This window comes from Oncorhynchus kisutch, linkage group LG17, assembly GCF_002021735.2.
Source record: "Oncorhynchus kisutch isolate 150728-3 linkage group LG17, Okis_V2, whole genome shotgun sequence".
Lineage (NCBI taxonomy): Eukaryota > Metazoa > Chordata > Actinopteri > Salmoniformes > Salmonidae > Oncorhynchus > Oncorhynchus kisutch.
In genome coordinates, this window is record NC_034190.2 from 32,879,132 (window position 1) to 32,900,640 (window position 21,509).

General features: G+C 42.4%; 1 protein-coding gene across 1 annotated transcript; it reads right to left on the reverse strand.

Annotated features, from left to right (window-relative positions):
* Positions 1 to 10,949: 10,949 nt before the first annotated feature.
* LOC109907598 (secretagogin) lies at positions 10,950 to 20,309 on the reverse strand. Its single transcript, XM_020505661.2, has 11 exons — positions 20,096 to 20,309; positions 19,844 to 19,914; positions 19,425 to 19,517; positions 18,854 to 18,943; positions 18,643 to 18,699; positions 15,137 to 15,214; positions 14,060 to 14,115; positions 13,911 to 13,956; positions 13,697 to 13,756; positions 12,579 to 12,647; positions 10,950 to 12,300 (listed from the first exon to the last, which is right to left on the reverse strand). Exons 1-11 carry the CDS (start codon positions 20,163 to 20,165, stop codon positions 12,172 to 12,174), a joined length of 819 nt encoding a protein of 272 aa, XP_020361250.1. The 5' UTR covers positions 20,166 to 20,309; the 3' UTR covers positions 10,950 to 12,171.
* Between the last annotated feature and the right edge of the window lie 1,200 nt (positions 20,310 to 21,509).

Sequence of the window (21,509 nt, forward strand, 5' to 3'; positions counted from 1 at the left end):
CAGTCATTCGAGAAACCAAGGCTGTTGAGTCTGCCAATAGGAATACGGTGATTGACAGAGTCAAAAGCCTTGGCCAGGTCGATGAAGACGGCTGCACAGTATTGTGTCTAATCAATGGCGGTTATGATATCGTTTAGTACCTTGAGCATGGCTGAGGTGCACCTGTAACCAGCTTGGAAACCGGATTGCACAGGGGAGAAGGCACGGTGGGATTCGAAATGGTCAGTGATCTGTTTGTTAACTTGCCTTTTGAAGACTTTAGAAAGGCTGGGCAGGATGGATATAGGTCTGTAACAGTTTGTGTCTAGAGTGTCACCCCCTTTGAAGAGAGGGGTGACGGCGGCAGCTTTCCAATCTTTAGGAAATGTCAATAAATATAATTCCATCTCCTTTCTAGCCATAATACTTTATCATAGTAAATTGACACAAAGCTGAACCAGGCCTCATTACCCCTTACAGTGGTAAGCCAAGATGGGCAAAGTTTTCATGACCCTATTTATGTTGAAATGTACTGTACTGTGTAACCAATGCAGCTATGGCCACCTAGTGGTTATTTTACTGACACTATCGCCATCAAGTTTCAAGTTTAATTAGTCGTACTGTATGTGGAGGGTACACATCTTACACACGCACCAATGTATTGTCCAATGTATTGTCCAACGAAATGGATCATCCTCGACAATGCAGCAACAATACGAACATAAAGTAAATGGCTCAATAGAATCAAAAAACATTTTAGCATAGTTACAATACAAAAAGGCACAATTTATTGTCCAATATTGACACTTGTTTTGGGGAAGGGTGGATTGGGGGGCAAGTGTTTAAATTGTGCTCTATTTTGCAATAACACTAAGAGTCTGGTAGAGTTGTGATGTGTGTGTAGCATAAATGTATATGTGTGTGTGTGTGTGGGTGGGTGGGTGGGTGTGTGAGTGGATGGGTGGATGAGTGTATGTGTGTGACTGGATGGGTGGAGGAGTGTATGCGTGTGCTTGGGTGAGTGCATGTGTGCTAAGGAGCGGAGAGTGCCATGTTTCCATAACAAAATAAGAATAAACTTAAGTCCCCAGAAAGGTTTTCACTGAACTGATGTAACTGAGCCAGAGCTACCCAGAGCAACCCAGAGCTGACCTCCTGCACCAAGTTCCAAAGGGAAAGCCAGGTAGAGCTGAGCTTTAGCACCTTACAGGCCCAAAGAGAAAAGTAGGATACAATGTAGAATAAAGTAGGATAAACCAAAATAAAGTTAAATAAACCACGGTTGGGGTTGTGGTTGAGGGTTAGGGTTAGGGTTGAACGGGAATGTGGACATGAAGCTACGGTTAGGGTTAGGATTGTGGTTGAGGGTTAGGGTTGAACCGGAATGTGGACATGAAGCTACGGTTAGGGTTAGGATTGTGGTTGAGGGTTTAGGGTAGAACTGGGATGTGGACATGAAGCTAAGGTTAGGGGTAGGGTTGTGGTTGATGTTAGGGTTGAACTGGGATGTGGACATGAAGCTAGTGTTAGGGGTAGGGTTGTGGTTGATGCTAGTGTTAGGGTTGAACTGGGATGTGGACATGAAGCTAAGGCTAGGGTTAGGGTTGAGGTTGAGGGTTAGGGTTGAACCGGAATGTGGACATGAAGCTAAGGTTAGGGTTGTGGTTGAGGGTTAGGGTTAGGGTTGTGCTTGAGGGTTAGGGTTGAACTGGGATGTGGACATGAAGCTAAGGCTAGGGTTAGGGTTGTGGTTGAGGGTTAGGGTTGAACCGGAATGTGAACATGAAGCTAAGGTTAGGGTTGTGGTTGAGGGTTAGGGTTGTGGTTGAGGGTTAGGGTTGAACTGGGATGTGGACATTAAGCTAGGGTTAGGGGTAGGGTTGTGGTTGATGTTAGGGTTGAACTGGGATGTGGACATGAAGCTAGTGTTAGGGGTAGGGTTGTGGTTGATGCTAGTGTTAGGGTTGAACTGGGATGTGGACATGAAGCTAGGGTTAAGTTTAGGGTTAGGATTGTGGTTCTAATTGGTTATGAATGAGGGAAGGTACTAATTGTACTGTACTACAGACTGCCACAAGAGGTCCTCACATGACCGCAAAAATGGCATAGGCTGCAAGAGATACTTTATTTTCCTCACAATAAATCAGGCATGCAATATTGACAATGAAAACACATTGCGACTGAGAGATCAGAAATCAGACATTTGGAAAATGCAATTGAATAAGAAAAGTACATAACCAATTCCCAGGAATATGTTTTTCAATCAAATTAACACTCGTGGAACACCTCACACTCTCTACCTAGTAGTCGGCTATTTACGGCATCTTAGCCTCAAGGCCTGATGAATATTCTGATATTTGCAGTCAAGTTCTGTGACTAGAAAATAACACGTCGAATTTCTTACTGGATGTCCTATGTTTCATATCATCAAGCCAGGTGTGAAAACATTTATTTACTCCATTTTGTATCTGATTATATTTTCACTCACAGCTTAAAAAAATATTATTAGTACATTCAGGTACTACACTGAGTGTAAAAAACATCAGAACAGCCTCAATTCGTCGGGGCATGGACTATACAAGGTGTTGAAAGCGTTCCACAGGGATGCTGGCCCATGTTGACTCCCTATCCCAGTCTGCTGTCCCCACATGCTTCAAGATGGCCACCCATTGTTCCTGTACCCAAGAATGCAAAGGTAACTGAACTAAATGACTATCGCCCCCTGGGCACTCACTTCTGTCATCATGAAGTGCTTTGAGAAACTAGTCAAGGATCATATCACCTCCACCCTACCTGTCACCCTAGACCCACTTCAATTTGCTTACCGCCCCAATAGCTCAGCATTCAACACCATAGTACCCTCGAAGCTCATCATTAAGCTTGAGGACCTGGGTCTGAACTCCGCCCTGTGCAATTGGGTCCTGGACTTCCTGACGGGCTGCCCCCAGGTGGTGAAACTAGGAAACAACATCTCCACTTCGCTGATCCTCAACAATGGGGCCCCACAAGGGTGTGTGCTCAACCCCCTCCTGTACTCCCTGTTCACCCATGACTGTGTGGTCCTGTACGCCTCCACCTCAATCATCAAGTTTGCAGACGACACAACAGTAGTAGGCTTGGTTACCAACAATAACGAGACAGCCTACAGTGAGGAGGTGAGGGCTCTCGGAGTGTGGTGTCAGGAAAATAACATCTCACTCAACGTGAAAAAAAACGAAGGAGATAATCGTGGACTTCAGGAAACAGCAGAGGGAGCACCCCCCTATCCACATCAACGGGACAGCAGTGGAGAAGGTGGAACGTTTTAAGTTCCTCAGGCGTACATATCACACACAAATTGAAATGGTCCACCCACACAGACAGTGTGGAGAAGAAGGCACAACAGCGCCTCTTCAACCTCAGGAGGCTGAATAAATTTGACTTGTCACCTAAAAACCTCACACATTTTTACAGATGCACAATTGAGAGCATCCTGTCGGGCTGTATCACCACCTGGTACGGCAACTGCACCACCCACAACCACAGGGCTCTCCAGAGGGTGGTGCGGTCTGCACAACGCATCAACGGGGGCAAACTACCTGCCCTCCAGGACACCTACAGCACCTGATGTCACAGGAAGTCCAAAAAGACCATCAAGGACAACTACCACCCGAGCCACTGCCTGTTCACCCCACTATCATCCAGAAGGCGAGTTCAGTACAGGTGTATCAAAGCTGGAACAGAGAGACTGAAAAACAGCTTCTATCTCAAGCCCATCAGACTGTTAAATAGCCATTACTAGCAGAGAGGCTACTGCCTACATTTGTATTTTATTTTTATTTCACCTTTATTTAACCAGGTAGGCAAGTTGAGAACAAGTTCTCATTTACAATTGCGACCTGGCCAAGATAAAGCAAAGCAGTTCGAGACATACAACAACACAGAGTTACACATGGAGTAAAACAAACATACAATCAATTATACAGTACAAAAATTAGTCTATATACAATGTGAGCAAATGAGGTGAGATAAGGGAGGTAAAGGCAAAAAAAGGCCATGGTGGCAAAGTAAATACAATATAGCAAGTAAAACACTGGAATGGTAGATTTGCAGTAGAAGAATGTGCAAAGTAGAAATATAAATAATGGGGTACAAAGGAGCAAAATAAATAAATAAATACAGTAGGGGAAGGGGTAGTTGTTTGGGCTAAATTATAGATGGGCTATGTACAGGTGCAGTAATCTGTGAGCTGCTCTGACAGCTGGTGCTTAAAGCTAGTGAGGGAGATGTGTTTCCAGTTTCAGAGATTTTTGTAGTTCGTTCCAGTCATTGGCAGCAGAGAACTTGAAGGAGAGGTGGCCAAAGGAAGAATTGGTTTTGGGGGTGACCAGAGAGACATACCTGCTGGAACGCGTGCTACAGGTGGGTGATGCTATGGTGACCAGCGAGCTGAGATAAGGGGGGACTTTACCTAGCAGGGTCTTGTAGATGACCTGGAGCCAGTGGGTTTGGCAACGAGTATGAAGTGAGGGCCAGCCAACGAGAGCGTACAGGTCACAGTGGTGGGTAGTATATGGGGCTTTGGTGACAAAATGGATGGCACTATGATAGACTGCATCCAATTTATTGAGTAGGGTATTGGAGCATATTTTGTAAATGACATCGCCGAAGTCGAGGATCGGTAGGATGGTCAGTTATACGAGGGTATGTTTGGCAGCATGAATGAAGGATGCTTTGTTGTGAAATAGGAAGCCAATTCTAGATTTAACTTTGGATTGTAGATGTTTGATGTGAGTCTGGAAGGAGAGTTTACAGTCTAACCAGACACCTAGGTATTTGTAGTTGTCCACATATTCTAAGTCAGAACTGTCCAGAGTAGTGATGTTGGACGGGCGGGCAGGTGCTGGCAGCGATCGGTTGAAGAGCATGCATTTAGTTTTACTTGTATTTAAGAGCAATTGGAGGCCACGGAAGGAGAGTTGTATGGCATTGAAGCTCGTCTGGAGGGTTGTTAACACAGTGTCCAAAGAAGGGCCAGAAGTATACAGACTGGTGTCGCCTGCGTAGAGGTGGATCAGAGACTCACCAGCAGCAAGAGCGACATCATTGATGTATACAGAGAAGAGAGTCGGTCCAAGAATTGAACCCTGTGGCACCCCCATAGAGACTGCCAGAGGCCCGGACAACAGGCCGTCCGATTTGACACACCGATTTGACACACTCTATCAGAGAAGTAGTTGGTGAACCAGGCGAGGCAATCATTTGAGAAACCAAGGCTATCGAGTCTGCCGATGAGGATGTGGTGATTGACAGAGTGGAAAGCCTTGGCCAGGTCAATGAATACGGCTGCACAGTATTATTTCTTATCGATGGCAGTTAAGATATCGTTTAGGAACTTGAGCGTGGCTGAGGTACACCCATGACCAGCTGTGAAACCAGATTGCATAGCGGAGAAGGTATGGTGGGATTCGAAATGGTGGGTAATCTGTGTGTTGACTTGGCTTTCGAAGACCTGAGAAAGGCAGGGTAGGATAGATATGTCTGTAGCAGTTTGGGTCAAGAGTGTCACACCCTTTGAAGAGGGGGATGACCACAGCTGCTTTCCAATATTTGGGAATCTGAAACTACACGAAAGAGAGGTTGAACAGGCTAGTAATAGGGGTTGCAACAATTTCGGCAGATAATTTGAGAAAGAAAGGGTCCAGATTGTCTAGCCCGGCTGATTTGTAGGGGTCCAGATTGTGCAGCTTTTTCAGAACATCAGCTGACTGGATTTGGAAGAAGGAGAAATGGGGAAGGCTTGCGCGAGTTGATATGGGGGGTGCATTGCTGTAGAAAAATGCTTATTGAAAATCTAAATTAAAATGGATTTATCGGTGGTGACAGTGTTTCCTAGCCTCAGTGCAGTGGGCAGCTGGGAGGAGGTGTTCTATTTTCTCCATGGGCTTTACAGTGTCCCAGAACCTTTATGAGTTTGTGTTGCAGGAAGCAAATTTCTGCTTGAAAAAGCTAGCCTTGGCTTTTCTAACTGCCTGTGTATATTGGTTTCTAGCTTCCATGAAAAGTTGCATATCACGGGGGCTGTTCGATGCTAATGCAGAACGCCATAGGATGTTTTTGTGTTGGTCAAGGGCAGTCAGGTCTGGAGAGAACCAAGGGCTATATCTGTTCCTGGTTCTACATTTCTTGAATGGGGCATGCTTTTTTAAGATGGTGAGGAAGGCATTTAAAAAAAATAACCAGGCATCCTCTACTGACGGGATGAGATCAATATCCTTCCAGGATACACCGGCCAGGTCGATTAGAAAGGCCTTCTCGCTGAAATGTTTCAGGGAGCGTTTGACAGTGATGAGTGGAGGTCGTTTGACCGCTGACCCATTACGGATGCAGGCAATGAGGCAGTGATCGCTGAGATCTTGGTTGATAACAGCAGAGGTGTATTTAGAGGGCAAGTTGGTTAGGATGATATCTATGAGGATGCCCGTGTTTACGGCTTTTTTATTTTTACCTTTATTTAACTAGGCAAGTCAGTTAAGAACAAATTCTTATTTTCAATGACGGCCTAGGAACAGTGGGTTAACTGCCTGTTCAGGGACAGAACGACAGATTTGTACCTTTTCAGCTCGGGATTTGAACTTGCAACCTTCCGGTTACTAGTCCAACACTCTAACCATGATCATTTGTGTGAGATTGAGGGCGTCAAGCTTAGATTGTAGGATGGCTGGGGTGTTAAGCATGTTCCAGTTTAGGTCGCCTAGCAGCACAAGCTCTGAAGATAGATGGGGGGAAATCAGTTCACATATGGTGTCCAGAGCACAGCTGGGGCCAGAGGTTGGTCTATAGCATGCAGCAACGGTGAGAGACTTGTTTGTAGAGAGGTGTATTTTTAAAAGTAGAAGTTCAAATAGTTTGGGTACAGACCTGGAACGTAGGACAGAACTCTCCAGGCTATCTTTGCAGTAGATTGCAACACCGCCCCTTTGGCCATTCTATCTTGTCTGAAAATGTTGTAGTTAGTTAGGGATGAAGATTTCAGAATTTTTCCTAAGCCAGGATTCAGACACGGCTAGAACATCCGGGTCGGCAGAGTGTGCTAAAGCAGTGAATAAAACAAACTTAGGGTGGAGGCTTCTAATGTAAACATGCATGAAACCAAGGCTATTACGGTTACAGAAGTCATCAAAAGAGAGCCCCTGGGGAATAGGAGTGGAGCTAGGCACTGCAGGGCCTGTATTCATCTCTACATCACCAGAGGAACAGAGGAGGAGTAGGATAAGGGTACGGCTAAAAGCTATGAGATTTGGTCGTCTAGAACGTCCGGAACAGAGAGTAAAAGGAGGTTTCTGGGGGCGATAAAATAGCTTCAAGGTATAATGTACAGACAAAGGTATGGTAGGATGTGAATACAGTGGAGGTAAACCTAGGTATTGAGTGATGATGAGAGAGATATTGTCTCTAGAATCATCATTGAAACCAGGTGATGTCATCGCATGTGTAGGTGGTGGAACTGAAAGTTTGGATAAGGTATAATGAGCAGGGCTAGAGGCTCTACAGTGAAATAAGCCAATTAACATTAACCAGAACAGCAATGGACAAGGCATATTGACATTAAGGAGAGGCATGCTTAGTCGAGTGATCATAAGGGCCCAGTGAGTAGTTAGGTTGGTTGGGGTCACGGCGATTCAGACAGCCAGTCGGGCCATCGGTAGCAAGCTAGCATAGGATGGAGGTCTGTTTTTAGCCACCTTGTGCGTTTCCGTCGGTAGATTAGTGGGGTTCCTCGTGGTAGAGGGGATCAATCCAATTGGCAAAATAGATATAGTTATAGTGACCCAAAAATTGTCCAATAGACCTATTCAGACAGCAGCCAATAAGACAGCTAACGATTAGCGGGCCACAGATGGGCGTTCAGGAAACGTCACAACGGAGGGGCCAGTTGGATAACTCCCTCGGGCAGATTACGTCGGTAGTCCAGTCGTGAAGGCCCGGTGGGGCTCCGCATTGGCAGTAAAACAGCTGAAGAGTTCCATCAGCCACTCCTGGGCTACAATCACGGATAGGTGTTTGTAGCCCAGGAGTGGCTGATGGAACTCTTCAGCTGGCTAGCTCCGGAATAATTGATGTTTGCTCTGGGAACGACGTAAGCCAAATGTCACACGGATAGCAGCTAGCTAGCTGCGAGATCCAGGTGTAAATGTCCAGAGCTTGCGGTTGAAATCCGGAGATATGGAGAGAAAAATAGGTCCGGTATGTTCTGGTCTGAGTCACATTGTACAAAACTGGCGATAGCTTTTCGAGCTAAAGGATAGCTGATGAGCACAAACTGTGGTTAGCTGAATACTAACGTTAGCTTCTGGCTAGCTTCTGGCTAGCTTCTATTGTGGATTTCAGATTTGAGGTAAATAATACTTAAAAAAATAAATAAAAATTGGTGAGGCGGGTTGCAGGAGAGAGTTTTGAAGTTGAGTTTTTGGAAAAGAAAATATATAAAAGATATGCGAAGAAAAATGTAAATATATATATACACGGGACACGACAAGAAGAGGACAAAGGACGTCTGACTGCTATGCCATCTTGGTATGACAAGATGGTACATACACAGACTTGAAATCATTGGCCACTTTAATAAACTGAACACTAGTCACTTTAATAATGTTTACATATCTTGCATTACTCATTTCATATGTATACACTGTATTCTATACTATCTACTGTATCTTAGTCTATGCCGTTCTGACATTGCTTGTCCAAATATTTATATATTTTAATTCCATTCCTTTACTTAGATTTGTGTGTATTAGGTATTTGTTGTGAAATTGTTAGATATTACTTAGATATTGCTGCACTGCCGGGATTAGATGTACAAGCATTTCGCTACACTCGCAATAACATATGCTGAACACGTGTATGTGACCAATACAATTGGATTTTATGCTTCCCACAGTTGTGTCAAGTGGCTGGATATCCTATGGGCGGTGGACCATTCTTAATACACATGGGAAACTTCTGAGCATGAAACACTCAGCAGCGTTGCAGTTCTTGACACAAACTGGTGCGCCTGGCACCTACTACCATACCCAATTCAAAGGCACTTAAATATTTTTATCTTGCCAATTCACCTTCTCAATTCTTTCAAGGCTTACAAATCCTTCTTTAACCTGCCCCCTCCCTTTCTTCTACACTGATTGAAGTGGATCTAACAAGTGACCTCAATAAAGGGTCATAGCTTTCACCTGGACTCACCTGGTTCTGTTTATTAATCCACACTGTCGCAAAAATGTTTTGCCACATGAAACACTTCTTATTGGACAGGTTTGAATCATTTTGGAGTATCTTCACATATAAACAGGAGCCTGGCAAGAGGTCGACAATCATGTGTCAAGGAGGGGTTTGATTATGAACCCCAGAGAACCTAAGGGCACATTATTAGCTCCAGGCTTTAGGCTATCAGCGAGTATGACATAGTCTTTAATTTAGCCATCAGACCTCACCAACTCTGTGTCTTCTGTGGCTCAGCTGCAGAGCCTGCAACCAGCAAGCCTCTTTTGGCATCCCCCTCTTTGCTCTCAACTCAATCTGTCCCAATAATCCTCCCATTATCCCTTGATACAGACATCTTGATTAGAGGCAGTCTTCATTTCCTCTATGGCTGATTTGTGTTGGCACAGGCTTCCGACACATTGGAGAATGGCTTAGTCTGTAGGGGAGGCACCGGGAGAGGGAGCACACAGTGTCATTACCCTCAGTGCCGGATGGGCTGGAGGAAATAACAGGAATCAGGTGGCCATATGGGCAAATCACCTGTAATGACAACGGTGGAGAGAGAATGGACTGACTGAGCTGGAGGGCGCCACGGGGGAGAGAGAATGGACTGACTGAGCTGGAGGGCGCCACGGGGGAGAGACAATGGACTGACTGAGGCTAGAGGGTGCAACGGGGGAGAGAGAATGGACTGACTGAGCTGGAGGGCGCCACGGGGGACAGACAATGGACTGACTGAGGCTAGAGGGCGCAACAGGGGAGAGAGAATGGACTGACTGAGGCTGGAGGACGCAACGGGGGAGAGAGAATGGACTGACTGAGGCTAGAGGGCGCAACGGGGGAGAGAGAATGGACTGACTGAGGCTAGAGGGCGCAACGGGGGAGAGAGAATGGACTGACTGAGGCTGGAGGGCGCAACAGGGAGGACGGGCTCATTGTAATGGCTGGAATGGAATGAATAGAACAGTATCAAGCGCATTCAAATTAAAGTTGTGTGTTCATTTTTCTAGTGTGGAAAAACAATTATGAACACAACTTTTGGTTGTACAGTACGTGTTTGCTCAATTCCATTGATTACATTCCACCCATTCCAATCTATTAACATCTTGTCTAGCAACGTGGTGGAAGATCCATCCAAGGAATGGGTTGTGACATGATATTTTCAGGTTTCAATCTTTAGTCGCCCATGCCAAACCGCTATGGGTCACCTTAAGAACAGGGCATAACCACAATGTGATTAACCAGGAGGTAATGAATGAATACATCTCAAATATCTGAACTGGATTTTTTTCTCTCAATTGCTGGCCTCTTCTCTAACAATGGCAAGGCCAGGTAACTGACTGGTTAAATAGCAGTCTATGTACCTTGATTTATATATTTTAGGAGGAAGTATCTCTATGACCGATATCTATTTTTTGACATTTTTCTTTTAAGTGCCTCGAAAGCTTCAACTTCACTCAGGACAAGCACTGATTTAAGACAAGAGACTAAATACATGTATTGTTGAGTACCATGACTAATGCATTCCTACTGAATTAAGAGCAAAAAAATACATACTGTGGTTGGGAATTTTAGAGGGCACAGCAAGTTTCAAAGAGGGCACAGAAAGTGGCACACTAATTATTCTCTTGACCGCAGTCCTCTGTAATTGTCCTGCTGGTGAGCGGCTGTTAAGTTAGAGACACTTCACTTGCCATAATCAGGCAGGCATCTGGTGGGGCTTTTAGCAATGACATCAGCCTACAACTAGACACAAATAACAGTGTACTATGGTTTCACAGAATAACACAGTGCCCAATGAACTCATGAAAAGCTTTTAAAGCCATACTGGTCTACTTACTACCGACCATGTTTGCTTTGTATATCTCTTTAATGGGTTCTTGGAGTTGCTGTTCAATCAGTTTCCATAGCATTTTGTGTGTTGTGCTTTTGAAATGCTCTGGTTACCAAGCATTAAAGCAATGAAACTCTGTGAAAATCCATTATTGCACGAAAGGACTGAGTTCATGGAGAATGGAAGCCCGGCCATCATCACGGCTGCGGGCCCAAGGCTCACAGCATTGTCTGCTCTGATTCAATGGGTATACACCAGACATGTACTACTAATTTAGTTATGGTTGTATAAATAGTTTGTTCATTAACAGAGCTGTATGTGCTTATGATTGCAGACTGTTCTTACAGAATGGAGAAACATGCAGATGCCCAGGGACACAGAGATTGTGGTTCATATCATACACTGTATTTCATGACATGTTGTCTACCAATACCATTTAAACTAGGAGGTGAAATGTCAAACCATATTGACAGTTATTTTCATCATATTGTCTTGCACATCAAAAACAGCACAGTTCTGAAAAGTAAATGCAGCCATCATGGTAATAAAGTCAACATACATCCCACAAATATCCCAATACAACTTCCGTCCCAAAACACTTAGATCACCACGACATGTCTGCAAGTTATAGGCATATGCCACGTGCATGGATCACACACACACACAACACTCTCAAAGCTAATCATAATTGTCATCAAAACAGATACAGTCAAACAAAATGAAGGATCACAAAACCAATTCCCCAATGGGTCTACTCTATGTAACAACTTCCTTTCAACCAGCCATCATGCAATGCTCTTGGGTTGTCCAAAAGGTATTAGCTATGGCATTGCGACATGAGTATTTTTTTAAAAAAAAAATTTTTTTTTTTACTAGGCAAGTCAGTTAAGAACAAATTCTTATTTTCAATGACGGCCTAGGAACAGTGAGTTAACTGCCTGTTCGGGGCAGAATGACAGATTTGTACCTTGTCAGCTCGGGGATTTGAACTTGCAACCTTTCGGTTACTAGTCCAACGGTCTAACCACTAGGCTACCCTGCCGCCCCGTTAGTGGCGGTTAGCCTGTGGTGCTAACTAGGGCAATGAAAATGTCTGTCATTCTTCCCGTAGAGGACTATTAACTGGAGTATTTCAGGCCGAGGCACAGTGCCAGTTCATTCTTCTGGATCTTTCCATCACCGTTCATGTCACAGTGACCCAGGAGCAGCTTGCGGAACTTGTCCAGGTCTGTTCCACTAATGATAGGCTGTGTTGGGTATAAAGAAAGCATATTCAAACCATTAGTTCAAGATCAATCACAGTTCAAACCCTTCACAGTCTAATACAGTTGGACCCACTGTTAACTTGACTCAATTCTCATTGCTTCAGCCATATAAATATAAAGTAACATGGTGTCAGAAGTGGGAGACCTTAACTTACAATAATGCAGAATCAATATAACAGCATCAGATATCTTAGTTAATACATAATACGTTTATATAACTACATTTGTAGAATGGGATATAGCAAAAAAAATTTTTTTACTTTGACCAGTTCCATCATGTCTTTGACAAAGCCGTCCACCTCCGGACCCTCCAAAGCACCCGTCTTACTCTGTAAACAACAAAATGGCTGACTTCAGAAAGAGCAATGAGATCTACCACCTGGTGTGCCTTGGGAGATTATAAAGAGGACAGCATATAAATTCTGCTTAGAATTCAGATTTTCTTTTAAATGGGACAATGTACTACATCACACATCCACAATCACGAAGCACAGAGGAGCATGGCACTGCAACAGGACCACCACTTCATTAAGTACTGTGAATACATCTTAGTACTGATCCAGTGGTGTAGCCAGGAATTCGTTGGTGGGTGGAGCTGCAGAAATGTATAGCTAATTTCATGCTATTCTACACATTTTGCCATGAGGCTGAGAATTTTTTTTTCTGTTTTAAAAGGTAATTTCCTGCAATTATACACATTTTTCCATGGGGCAGAGAGGAAAATGTGCAGTTTTATAGCTCATCTCATGCTATTCTACATATTTTGCCAAAAGGCTGAGAGAAAATCTAGCATGTGTTGACTGAATAAGGCACTACATGAGCTGTCTTGTTTGCCAAATGACCAAATGAAACAGGCAGTGCCATGGTGCATGTATCCACACAAGCACAGTGGCATATTATGCCTCAATTCAGTAATATTCATGGGTTATTGGGGGTGTGGCTTTCAGTTAGTTGTTTTTGCCATCCCTCCCGTGAGCGTGAATGTCATTCCAGGTCATCTATTCTGTTATATTTAAATCAACTCTGACTAACCCAGTGCAGTGCTTGCTATGAATTCTATGCGATGGTGTTTGCATGTTTAGGTAAAAAGATAAGATAAAAAAAAATATATGTTGCTCAATCTGAGTGGGTGGGCACCCAAGTCCACCCGTGCCTATGCCACTGTACTGATCCACTTTCAATCCAGCTGTGTATTCTATCGCATTTATACTGATATTATATTTTATAATTAAGGCCAATGAAGCATCAGTAAAATCACAACTAGTCATTATAAGCAGCATTGTAATTTAATGAAATATGCTTATCACAATGAACCATACAATTCCAATTGAAGTTGAAGGCAATTATGTTGTGGCTAACGTACTGTATAATGACTTACCACATCATAGTGAGCAAATATCTTCTCAAAGTCCCTCTTCCGGTCCTCTTGACTGCACGCCTGAAACAGAGTGGTACCACAACACCCACAATTTAGTTCCTCTAATTCAAGCCAATGAGGACGACAGTAAGTAATTGAAGATGGAGTGTGAATTGACAACGTCTTATCTGACTGAAAGTTATCAGTGGAATTCATCAAACATTTTTATACTTACATTCATGTCAAACTTCAGCAAGAAGTTCTCTTTTAGAGCCAAGATTCTGGGAGAAGGAAAACAGTTCGGCTCCGTGACTCACAAACAATTAGACACACAATAAGAGCCACCAAGCAATGTGGGGAATACAATTGCTTGATAATTAGTACCTGGCTAGGTCATTCAAATCCAGCCTGCCATCGTTGTTTTTGTCAAACATCTCCATCTGTTGGGAAAATAAACATAATAAAGCATCAGAATCATTAGCCATTTTGTTAAAGCACAGAAACATTAGAATCAGAATCACCTTTCTTCGCCAGGTACATTTACACATACTCAGAATTTTACTTGGTGATTATTTTATTTGGGGACAACAGTACTGAAAGAGCTGATCACCCTCCAGCACAGTCTAGTACCATCCAATTACTAATACTATTGAGGGGATTCATAGGCAAGACTATTACAGCCAATGACATACTTCAATGAGAAATAACTAATTTAGTGCACTCCTCATCTACACTGAATGGTATAGTAGCATTACAATATACCCTGAGTGTACAAAATATTAGGAACACCTTCCTAATATTGAGTTGCATTCACTTTTTGCCCTCAGAACAGCCTCAATTCATTGGGGCATGGACTCTACAAGGCTGTCCAAAGCTGGCCCATGTTGATTCCACTGCTTCACACAGTTGTGTCAAGTTGGCTAGATGTCCTTTGGGTGGTGGACCATTCTTGGTACACGCAGGAAACTGCTGAGTGTGAATAACACAGCAGCGTTGCAGTTCTTGACACAAACTGGTTCGCCTGGCTACTACTACCATACCTACCTACTACCATACCCTGTTCAAAGGCACTTAAATAGTTTTGCCTTGCCCGTTCACCCTTTAAAAATGGTACACATACGCAACGTCTCAAATTGTCTCAAGGCATAAAAATCCTTCTATAAACTGTCTCCTCCCCTTTCTCTACACCGATTGAAGTGCATTTAACAGGTGACATCAATAAGGGACCGTTGCTTTCAGCTGCATTCACCTGGTCAGTCTATGTTCCTAATGTTTTGTACACTCAGTGTATAGCTCTCTACCAATCATCCTTTTAGAGGAAATAAACTTAAATTACAAAATCAGTTTTACATCCAAATTGAATTGCCCATTGAACAAGGTAGCATATACTCATTTGAGAGACAACAGTTCAAGAGTCCTCAGATTGAGGCACAGAGTAAAGGAGCTGGGGCTTGTTGTTACCATGGTGTTGGTGTACTCCTCCAGTTTGTTGGGGGATATGGTCTTTTTGTGCTGGAGGAACAGGTCCTGCAGGAAACCCTGTTAGGAGGACACAGAGGAAGACAGCCGATAAGATGAGGTGGGACCATATTTATAAAGTGTCTCAGAGTAGGAGTGCTGATCTAGGATAGGTACAGTTGAAGTCAGAAGTTTACATACACTTAGGTTGGAGTTATCGTTTTTCAACTACTCCACAAATTTCTTGTTAACAAACTATAGTTTTGGCAAGTCGGTCAGGACATCTACTTTGTGCATGACACAAGTAATTTTTCCAACAATTGTTTACAAATTATTTCACTTATAATTCACTGTATCAATTCCAATGGGTCAGAAGTTTACTCACACACTAAGTTGACTCTGCCTTTAAACAGCTTGTAAAATTCCAGATAATGATGTCATGGCTTTAGAAGCTTCTGATAGGCTAATTGACATCATTTGAGTCAATTGGAGGTGTGTCTGTGGATGTATTTCAAGGCCTACCTTCAAACTCAGTGCCTCTTTGCTTGACATCATGGGAAAATAAGAAGAAATCTGTCAAGACCTCAGAAAAATAATTGTAGACCTCCACAAGTCTGGTTCATCCTTGGGAGCAATTTCCAAACGCCTGAAGGTACAAATTCGTCTGTACAAACAATAGTGCGCAAGTATAAACACCATGGGACCACGCAGCCATCATACCGCTTAGGAAGGAGACGCATTCTGTCTCCTAGAGATAAACGTACTTTGGTGAGAAAATAGCAAATCAATCCCAGAACAACAGCAAAGGACCTTGTGAAGATGATGGAGGAAACGGGTACAAAAGTATCTATCTGTCACGCCCTGCCCATAGAGGCTTTAATTCTCTATTTTGGTTAGGCCAGGGTGTGACTAGGGTGGGCATTATAGTTTATTTCTATTTCTTAGTTTTTTGCCGAGTGGTTCCCAATCAGAGGCAGCTGTTTATCGTTGTCTTTGATTGGGGATCACATATAAGTTGTCATTCCCCTTTTGGTGTTTGTGGGATCTTGTTTTTTGTTAGCGCTGTGTAGCCTGCAGAACGTGACATTCGTTATTTTTTTGTTTGGTGTTTTGAGCAATTAAAGTATCATGAACACTTACCATGCTGCACCTTGGTCTCCTTCCGATGACAAACGTTACAATATCCACAGTGAATCAAGTCCTATATCGACATAACCTGAAAGGCCCCTCAGCAAGGAATAATGTACTTTTTGGAGAAATGTCCTCTGGTCTGATGAAACAAAAATATAACAGTTTGGCCATAATGACCACCGTTATGTTTGGAGGAAAAAGGGGGAGGCTTGCAAGCCAAAGAACACCATCCCAACCGTGAAGCACGGGGGTGGCAGCATCATGTTGTTTGGGTGCTTTGCTGCAGGTGGGACTGGTGCACTTCACAAAATAGATGGCTCATGGGGAAGGAAAATTATGTGGATATATTGAAGCAACCTCTCAAGACATCAGTCAGGAAGTTAAAGCTTGGTCGCAAATGGTTCTTCCAAATGGACAATGACCCCAAGCATACTTCCAAAGTTGTGGCAAAATGGCTTAAGTACAAAAAAGTCTAGGTATTGGAGTGGTCATCACAAAGCCCTGACCTCAATCCTATAGAAGATTTGTAAGCAGAACTGAAAAAACGTGTGCGAGCAAGGAGGCCTACAAACCCATCTCAGTTACACCAGCTCTGTCAAGAGGAATGGGCCAAAATTCACCAACTTATTGTGGGAAGCTTGTGGAAGGCTACCTGAAACGTTTGACCCAAGTTAAACAATTTAAAGGCAATGCTACCAAATACTAATTGAGTGTAACTTCTGACCCACTGGGAATGTGATGAAAGAAATAAAAGCTGAAATAAATAATTCTCTCTGCTATTATTCTGACAATTCACATTCCTAAAATAAAGAGATGATCCTAACTGACCTAAGACAGGGAATTTTTACTCGTATTAAATGTCAGGAATTGTGAAAAACTGAGTTTAAATGTATTTGGCTAAGGTGTATGTAAACGTCCGATTTCAACTGTATAGTATCTTGATCTAGGATTCATTCATTATAATCTAAAAGACAAAACCGATCCTGGATACTGTAAGTAGTCCTACTAGTCTGAGACGCTTGGTAAACATGGCCTTGGTCTCATGTGAAAAAAGGTGGTTTCTCAACTTGACGTCCCCCGGTCAAATAAAGGATAAATAGATACAAAATTTTAAAAAGTCAGAAGTTGCAAATCCGTAGGTAACCGCCCCGTCCTGCCCCCTGGAACCCTTGTCCCCAGAGCTGAAGATTTGAATTACATTCTGCTCAAGTGTTTCTTTACCTCTACTTCACGTACAAATGTAGCATACCTGTGTTTAGTTGAAATCAAAACACATGTTTTGACTAGTGTCGTACACTGTTGAGTTTTGGCCACACGAGAGAAAAATGCGACGGTTCACACAAATCTCATAAGAAATTAGGTGTTTTTTTTTTTTTTTTTTTTACAGTAATGCTATGCTATTATATTCAGTTCTGTTATGTAGAATACTATCATTATGTGATTTTGCAGACATTGATTCAGCTTTGATCTAACTTTATTAAACGAGCAGAGTGGAGACTATGCGTAAAGTAGAGAATCCTGTAATGCGTAGAAGCTTCTGACCTTTAGCTGTCGGGAAGAGGGGTCCAGAGAAGTCGGATCTGCAGACACTCCGAAATAAAAAAAGGGGAGAAATGTGTGCCACAACACTTTTGTCCGTTATTCTGAATCAAAGTGTTCACAAATAGTATCATGTACTGTATGTACATCCTGTCCATTTACTCTTCAGAAAATGTACTGTGGATTATAAACCATGTGTTTGTTTGGAAATTCTAAGAAAAGTACTTGTGCCTTGCCTTGTGGGGTTGGTGCAATATTTGGGGAGAGCTCTTCTACGATATGCTACTCCAAATATTGCGATATGCTACTCCAAATATCGCGGTATCCAATATAATGGTTTCGCGTCGATAATTGCTAGATTATTCCAGACTGTGCAGTATTTGTGCTTATTTACGATATTATGGTCACATTCTAATGAAATAACCTTAGTGTGGCGAACAATAAGTTAATTCATTTAGACTTTATTTTCAACATATTGATATAAACTAACTGATAAAACTGCACTGTTTTGATTAGAAAAGTTCAAATAGATTAGTCTTGCACATCACAATATATTGTCAATGTCAAATATCACGATATTCGATTGAATCGTATATTGGCCCAACCCTATTGCCTTGTCCACATAAGAGGACAGGGGGCATCCTTCTGAAAGACCCTTAAAAGCAACACGTGTCAACATAGACCTAGAGCAACTGTGTAAACATGAACAACTCTGGCCACTCATTGATGTTGATTTAGAAAGTGGACAACAACTAGCTAAGACAATGTCTCTGAGAGGGCCATGGCAAGGGTCTCACTGAACGCATGGAAATTAGGAGAAGGGCATTCTTCAACTGTACCTTGAGTTCTATAGCTGATATGTATCCACTGCTGTCAGTGTCATAGTTTCTCCAGATCTGTGGGGGGGAGTGAGAGGCAGATTTAGTTTTGATGAAAGTGTTCTAGAGAATACAGGACACACTACCCAACCAATAATAGGTTGTATTTTTTTGTGCATTTACGTTGAAGGTTTTTGGACCGAAACACTTCATATGTAATCTTTGACCTTACCCTCATGAACTCCACACTGTTGTCCAATGGCGTCTCTCTGTGGAACAGTAGTAGGAAGTTCTCCTCCTCCGGTAGCATCATGGTGGCCAACTGGAACATTTATGTTCAATCAAATAAGTTATCAACATTCACAGGCAGGCATTATTCGGTCACTGATGGGAAATGTTTTGTCAAACTAAATCTTGTGTATTTTCTTCCTACAAATTGATAGAATTAAGGTGGTACATGTCCATTCAGCTTCAAGGGGAATTTACTCCTCTGTCAACATAACATTTAGAAAACGAAATGTGACATAAACTCATTCTAATTCATTGCATGCTGTTAGATGAAGCAAGGCAATAACATGATGCAAATGACAGAGCAATTATGTCATTTCAAGGCTGCTTCACACACAGAAGGTGTTGTTAGGGCATTTTGATTACAATCCAATTACCACTTGTTGTTTGATCAGTTTCTCTCTCTCTCTCTCTCTCTCTGACACAAACACACCTGCAGGGTTCTAAGTATACTTAATACTAAATGCACTATATAGACAAATAAAGGAGGTTTGAGGAAATACAAGTAAACACACCTCTTGGATTTGCAGGCGACCATCAGCTGTGGTGTCATAAGCTGACATGAACCTTTCTTTCATTCTTCCAACTTTGTCATCCGTTATTTCATCCTTTAGGAACAACACAGTGACTTTTGAACATATTCGTTACACTTATTTGTGTATTTCATTCAGTGTTACCTGTGCAAAATCCCTTTCGGGAATTAATTCCATTTCAATGAAAGACAAAACGTGACTAATGATTGGATTCAGAGAGGTTGTCTAATTTCGACACCGGTTGAATGCCGTCAACAAAGGTCAGCAAAGTAGGTCTGATTAGAAGATTCTAGAATGTTACTTGCCTAAGCCTACTGTAGTATTTTTTGAGGGGGGGGGGGGGGGGGAGTCTGAAAGTACACATTAGCAATGACAAGGTAAAGGAATAGTAGCCTACTTACACTCATCCCAAGTTTTTTCATCATGTGTCTGAAAAAGTTGTCCAACTCCTTTCCTTCAATATAACCATTATCTATAAACAAACAAATGCATAACTTAAAATATAAAAAAATCCGTATTGTTTTATCTTCAAGACATGGTGCAAAGTTCAGTCTGAATTTCGATGAAAGCATTGCCTGATAAACTAACACAGTTTAATATGAATAGTAATCAAAAGGCAACATAGTTATAACTATTCAAGAGTAAGATCTTACTGTCAACATCGAAATGTTGCCATATGTGTAGGAAGCCTGTAGCATCCAGGTTGTCAAAAGCGCTGTCCATGGTGACGCGTGCCCAATACACCAGCGTGAATCCAAAATGTTAGTTGTGAAAAGATAGAGTTTTATCCGTATGCATAAGTCTATTTCTCACAGAGACTGATGATGTTTCCTTCCCTGTAGTTCAGTTTAAACTCCACCAAACGCAAACAAGGGAGACCAACTTGACTATGATGCTCAAGTAGGTGTGCAACAGTGAAGGCTCCTCAGAGGAGGAAGGGGAGGACCATCCTCCTCAGTTAATTTCATAAAATAAAATTGATCAACATTTAAAAAGTTATCGTTTTTAAATAAAACTATACAAAATATATTCACGTCACCAAATCATTTATTAAAACACACTGTATTGTAATGAAGGTCTACAGTAGCCTCAACAGCACTCTGTAGGGTAGCACCATGTTGTAGCCGGAGAACAGCTAGCTTCCGTCCTCCTCTAGGTACATTGACTTCATTCCAAAATCTAAGAGGTTCATGGTTCTCACATCCTTTAATAGACTTGACACAGGTATTATGACAACTTCCAGAGCACATCCTCCATAACCTATCAGAGCTCTTGCAACATGAACTGACATGTTGTCCACCCAATCAAAGGATTACAGAATTAGTCTAGTACTGAAAGGATAAACTACAGCTCACTAGGACTGCAGTGCATAAAATGTGGTGAGTGGGCGATGCAAAGAGAAAGACAATAATTGAACAGTTTTGAACAAATTAATTTCTTTAAAAAATGAAGTAGGAGCAACAGAGAGAGAGAGAATGCAGCTAGCTAGTTTAGCCTACTCAAACACCCGGCTCAAATAGAGGGATTATATGTTAGCTAGCTGGCTAGGACTATCCAACACTGGAACTCTTCCAAGTCAAGGTAAGCTTTTGGTTTGACTAATTTATTGCCACCGGGTCTGCCGGTATAGATGCTAAACTGCTTGCTGACTGTACACTGTACGGCATGATTGTAGCTGGTTTACTAACGCGTTAGTTCTATTAGCTATGATGTTACTTTAGTTAATATGGTGACATGGATGTAGGCTGTGTGTAGCGGTTATGATATGGTTTGGAGCGTTTTTTTCACCTACAGCTGATGGGTTTTGCATTTAAGTCCACAATCGAAGGGAAAGGTGAGAGGAGAGCGTGTAGAGATGAGACGGAATATAACGAGCTGTTGGTATGTGGCTTTGAAAGTGAACTGTTTGTGTGTGATCAGGGGAGTATTCATTCTGCCGATTCTGTTGAAAAAGTTTTTTAAACGGAAGTAAATGGAACAAAACTGGGATAACATACCTGAATTTGCCCAATAGAAACTCTGGTTTGCAACTGTTGGACTAATGATTACACCCTAGATCAGGCAAGA

What these genes read in the sequence shown, in the direction of transcription:
- LOC109907598 (XM_020505661.2), bottom strand. Translation starts at nt 20,165, where the DNA reads ATGGACAGCGCTTTTGACAACCTGGATGCTACAGGCTTCCTACACATA. An exon ending in TGCTGAAGTTTGACATGAAT is followed by an intron (nt 13,757 to 13,910) that starts GTAAGTATAAAA and finishes ACTCTGTTTCAG; the next exon opens with GCGTGCAGTCAAGAGGACCG. An exon ending in ACATGATGGAACTGGTCAAA is followed by an intron (nt 12,301 to 12,578) that starts GTAAAAAAATTT and finishes TACCCAACACAG; the next exon opens with CCTATCATTAGTGGAACAGA.